The sequence below is a fragment of the Rattus rattus genome, chromosome 4, assembly GCF_011064425.1.
Source record: "Rattus rattus isolate New Zealand chromosome 4, Rrattus_CSIRO_v1, whole genome shotgun sequence".
Taxonomy (NCBI): Eukaryota; Metazoa; Chordata; class Mammalia; order Rodentia; family Muridae; genus Rattus; species Rattus rattus.
Window position 1 is genome coordinate 133017580 of NC_046157.1, and position 5218 is coordinate 133022797.

At 54.1% G+C, this 5218-nt stretch overlaps 1 protein-coding gene across 1 annotated transcript; it reads right to left on the reverse strand.

The window, feature by feature from the left end:
* Positions 1-379: 379 nt before the first annotated feature.
* Fzd7 (frizzled class receptor 7) lies at positions 380-4751 on the reverse strand. The gene has a single exon (XM_032901148.1). The coding sequence runs from the start codon at positions 4375-4377 to the stop codon at positions 2659-2661; it is 1719 nt and encodes a 572-aa protein (XP_032757039.1). The 5' UTR covers positions 4378-4751; the 3' UTR covers positions 380-2658.
* Positions 4752-5218: the final 467 nt, after the last annotated feature.

Sequence of the window (5218 nt, forward strand, 5' to 3'; positions counted from 1 at the left end):
AAGCCTTAGAGTGGTGGTTCTCAACCTTCCTGAAACGGTGCAGCCCTTTAATATAGTTCCTCCTGTTGTGTTGACCCCATCTCATAACAATTGTAACACAGTAACTGTTACTGTTATGAATCATAATGTGAATGTCTGATGTGCAGGATATCTGATCTGTGACCCCAAAGGCTGAGAACGGCTGGCTTGGAGGTAAATGAGGAGATGAGGGTGGGCGGGGGAATAGGACACAGCAGACAATAAGAACAAAGCTCTTGTGACCCCCTCTAAGGCACCGTCCTCTTCTATGGGACTGAACACACCCGGCGCACTCCCTACGCCTCCTTTCCAAAGTTTGAGTCTTTGGTTTACTATCTCAGGAAGAGAAAATAAACATTCATTTTGTATTTTTTAAAAAATTTATTTGTGATCTGTACACGTGATAAAGTGGGGCTCCATTGTAGATCTTTAAAGGTAGAACAAAACAAAAATCCAAAGTAAAAATGTATAAATACAATATATATTTTCTTACAAAAATGGGAGATTTACAAAATATACATACTGCACTGTCTCTATTTTACAAATTTCACATGCACTTAAGAGATAAAACATGTAAGATGCCAAACCTGTGTAGGGGCAGCTCAAAAAAAAAAAAAAAACAAAAAAACAAAAAAAAAACCTGACAGGTGAGATCACTTTGAAAGTTTAAGAAATACAAGATCACTTTAACTGTAAGAGCAGCTCCAGTCAACTGATCGTGACATATAGAAAGTAATTTGTACTCCTGACAGTACCCCCCTGGTTGGCATTTAAAAACTGCTCTGAGAAACTGAAGAGCTTTGCAAAATCGGAGGACAGTCAGTGTCAAAGGTAGGGTAAAGGTTAACTCCCATGATGCTCTGCTTAACTTTACACCATTATGCCAAAGAACCAGACTTCTATTGCAGAAAAAAAAAAAAAAAAAAAAGAGTACATGATTTAAGATTAATAAATGTACGTCTTCTAGCACATTTCAAAGAACTCTAGAATCACTTTGAAGTTCACCTTCCCTTAATGACATTCCTGAAACCTGGTTCAAACTCTCCTCTTGCTTCAGAATCATTCTTTACTGCTGCATGCTACCAGAGAGAGGTCAGTGCACGTGTCTCATACGTGTTTAAATCTCTAGAACTACAAGGGGAAAGGGGGCAAAATGTTTTGAAACCTTTAAATTAAAATTTTTGCCTTTACTAATGTGAGCATTGTCTCTTCTTTTGTCTTGAAGGATACAAATTGGGAAGGGAAGCCAGGCCTGGTGGACCATGCCTTTAATCCCAGCAATTGAGAGGCAGAGGCAGGTGGATCTCTGTGAGTTCGAGGCCAGCCTTGTCTACAGAGCTAGTTCCTGGATGGTTAGGGCTACACAGAGAGACCCTGTCTGGAGGAAAGAAACAAAACAAAACAACCAAAATTCCAAATTGGACGGAAGGAAGAAGGGCAGAAAATCAAAACTTGGGTTATGGGGGCGTAGAATGGAGGAAGATTTCATTAAGCAGTTTACCGGAGTCTTTTAGATCATATGTTCTGAATTAAATCTGTTTAAAACAAATAACAAAACTTGCATTTCCTTTATCCAAGTCAAAACGTGTGGCCGGACGCTTACGAAAGCAGCCCTTCACTTTTCCTTAAAAAGGAATGTTTATCTCAACCAAATTAACAACCCAAGGGAAACCTCCGATTTCTGCAGCTCTGCCTGTAAAAGCTACTGTCTTCACAGTTAGGCCTCTCCTCCGGGAGACACTTTTGTTTCCCGCTTTGTCTCTTATAACAAAGACAAGGGGGGGGAAATGCATTCCTGTTTTGAAAAGCATCAAGTCATCACTTCTTTTCAGGGTATGAAACCAAATAAAACATTCTTCTTCGCTCTGCCTCCCGCCTTCCCTAGAGAATGAAAAAGGAGCAGACTGTATCTACCACTGGGCTCCTTGGCCTCCTCTCGGAAACCTTCTCGGGCATCTCCGCGTTAGGACTCTAGCAGACAGGACTCCCCGGCCTTCCAAATGCTTATTTTACTAGACTTGAAAGGAGTAGGGAAGGAAAAACAGGCGGGAGGGGGTCCGGGAGGAGGACTGTAAGGTCTGACCCTGGAAATTAACCCATCTGGGCTCCAGTTTGGCCCCAGTGAAAAGAGATTATGGTTTGACCACCGCTTGACAAGGGCACCGCAGGGGGTCCCCATTTTGGCCACAAAGCCTAGGCTGCAGACAGAGCGGTATCCTCCCCCACCCCCACCCCCTCCCTCACTGGAGTGAGGACAGCCACTTGCCTTGCAGCAGGGGATTGGACTCACAACCCTGGCTCATCTCTGGTGCCTGACGAACTCACCAGTCTCTGCTGATCTCAGCCTTTCCCTTAGACCCTAGCCAGCCCGTATCTTTCACAGTTAGCATCGTCCTGCAAGTCTTAGCCAGAAGTCTTTTCAACCACTGCCTTCGCCTTTTCATTTGGGCCTCCTCTCAAGACCATCTCTCACCCCAAATTTCTTCTCACCTCCAAATAACTTCTCACTTCCACATTAAAGCTCAGTGGAGGGGGCAGGGAGTTTACAGAAACAAGCCCCCCACCCAACAGTTCTTTCCCTACCATGCCTCTCCTCCTGCGAAAGAGTAGAAGTGGCAAGGGTGGGGTAAGGACCAGGGCTCATACCGCAGTCTCCCCCTTGCTGCTGTGGCTGAGTCTGTGGTAGAAGCGACGCCATGACTGCAGGGTCTTGCCCGACCAGATCCAGAAGCCGGTAGTGATGCCCACGATCATGGTCATCAGGTACTTGATCATGAAGACTGTAAAGTCGGGGCTCATGGGCGAGAAGTGGCCCGGGGGGCAGGGCACAGCGTAGCTCTTGCAGGTCTGCAGGAGCCAGGTGCGCTCCCAGTGCTCGCGGAAGGCCTGCTCGTAAAAGTAGCAGGCCAGCACGATGGTGGCTGGGACCGTGTAGAGCACGCTGAAGACGCCAATGCGCACCATGAGCTTCTCCAGCTTCTCCGTCTTGGTGCCATCGTGCTTCATGATGGTGCGGATGCGAAAGAGAGACACAAAGCCGGCCAACAGGAAGGACGTACCGATGAAGAGGTAGACGAACAAGGGCGCCAGCACGAAGCCCCGCAGTGCATCCACACTAGACAGGCCCACGTAGCACACTCCACTGAGTAGGTCACCATCCACCTGGCCCATGGCCAAGATGGTGATTGTCTTGACCGCTGGCACAGCCCACGCGGCCAGATGAAAGTACTGCGAGTTGGCCTCGATGGCCTCGTGGCCCCACTTCATGCCAGCTGCCAGGAACCAAGTGAGGGAAAGAATGACCCACCAGATGGAGCTGGCCATGCCGAAGAAGTAAAGCACCATGAAGAGGATGGTGCAGCCCTCCTTCTTGGTGCCCTGCGCCACCGTGCGGTAGCCATCGTCCGAGAAGCGCTCCACGCACACGGCACGGTCCTCTAGCAGGAAGCCCGCCACGTGCGCCACTGCCACCATGAAGTAGCAGCCCGATAGGAAGATAATGGGTCGCTCTGGATAGCTGAAGCGACGCATGTCCACTAGGTAGGTGAGCACCGTGAAGAGCGTCGAGGCACAGCACAGCACTGACCACACACCTACCCAGAGGCGGGCGAAACGTCTCTCCTCTTCTTTAAAGTACATGAGGCCGTTAGCACGGCCTGGCTCACACGGGGCACCGCAGTCACGCTCGCCTAGGAAACGGTAGCCCAGGTAGGGGGGGACCTTAAGCTGACGCGGGCAAGAGAAGGGGAAAGACCAGCGGCCTCTGCCATCTGAGGGGGACATCGCAGTGAAAGGCGGGTCTGGCAGGTAGGGAGCAGTAGGGTAGGCGGTGGGACTACCGCCTGCGCCCCCGGAGCCGTCGGACGTGTTCTGCCCCACGCATATCTCGCCGGCGCCGTGCACCGGGAAGTTCTCGCAGCGCAGCCGCTCCGGCCACTGGAAGCCGAACTTGTTCATGAGCGCCTCGCAGCCCTGTCGGGCGCGCTCGCACAAGGAACGGCACGGAGGAATGGCTTGGTCGAGCACGGTGCACACGGGTGCGTACATAGAGCATAAGAAGAAGCGCAGCTCGGGAGAACACTGCACCTTTACCAGAGGGTAGAACTGGTGCACCTCGAGGCCCGCGTCCTCTTGGTTCGTGTGGCCCAGCAGGTTGGGCAGGATGGTCTGGTTGTAGGCGATATCCGTGCACAACGGGATGGAGATGGGCTGGCAGAAGCCGTGGTCCGGTACCGAGATGCCTTTCTCGCCGTGGTATGGCTGAGCCCCGGTGTCCGTGGGCAGCGCGCCCAGAAGAGCAAGCACCAAGGCGCAGAGGCCCAGGGGCGAGTGCGACGCCTCCGTGCCGGGGCCCCGCATCGCCGGCCGAGAGTGCAGCGGCGTTCTCAGCTGGAGGAAAAAGACGGGGCGCTGGGGAGCGGCTTGGATGCAGGGAGGCGCCGCCGCGCCCGGCGCATGAGAGTCCTCCCGGCGCCGGGGCCGGGCCGTGGGCGGCGCGGAGCCGAGGGTGCTAGGGTGCCTGCACAGCGGGGGCGAGGCCGCCAGCCGAGGGGGCGCCGCAGCCGCCTCCGCGTGGCACTCACGCGGCCTCCAGGGGTTCAAACTCCTGGGCCTGGAGTGGGGGAATCGAGGGGGGTGTCGCCTTACCCTCCCCGCCGAGACGTAACGGTGCGGCTTTCTCTGCGGCGACGAGCAACAAGCGTCTCCGGTTACCCTTCAAAGTTTGCCCAAGTTTCTCGAGCCCCGGGCGCACGCCGATGCGCACGTCCCCTACACCAAGCCGGGCCTCCGCCAGGCCAGCGCCCAGCGTCCCCGCTTGCTCGCTCTGGTCGTCGCTTGGGTGCTGCTCCACCTTCTCTCCTTGAGGCCCCGCGGGCCACCGCTGCCGCCTCCTCTGATTCTGGAGCCTCCTTCAGTCCTAGGAAGGTCGGCCCCAAGTTTCAAGTCAAAGGGCTCGTTCTTGCTTTGACTCCGATCGGTGCTCGGGAGGTAAGAGCTAGACAAGCTCGCTTTGGAAACGTAGTAGCGCGGAATCCGAAGCCCCGAAGCCCCTTCACCCGCGGTCGGCCTGCCCCGCACAGTCCCAGCCCGCGACTCCCCGCGTCCGCCACCGCCCGCTAGGGAAGGAGTGCAGAGTAACGCCTGGGAGCTGCACTGGTGGCTAGAAGAAGCGTCGGGCTCGCAGGGCTCTGGGCCGCCC

Bases quoted from the DNA above. Each gene is read 5' to 3' on its own strand.
- Fzd7 (XM_032901148.1), bottom strand. From the start codon at position 4,377: ATGCGGGGCCCCGGCACGGAGGCGTCGCACTCGCCCCTGGGCCTCTGC.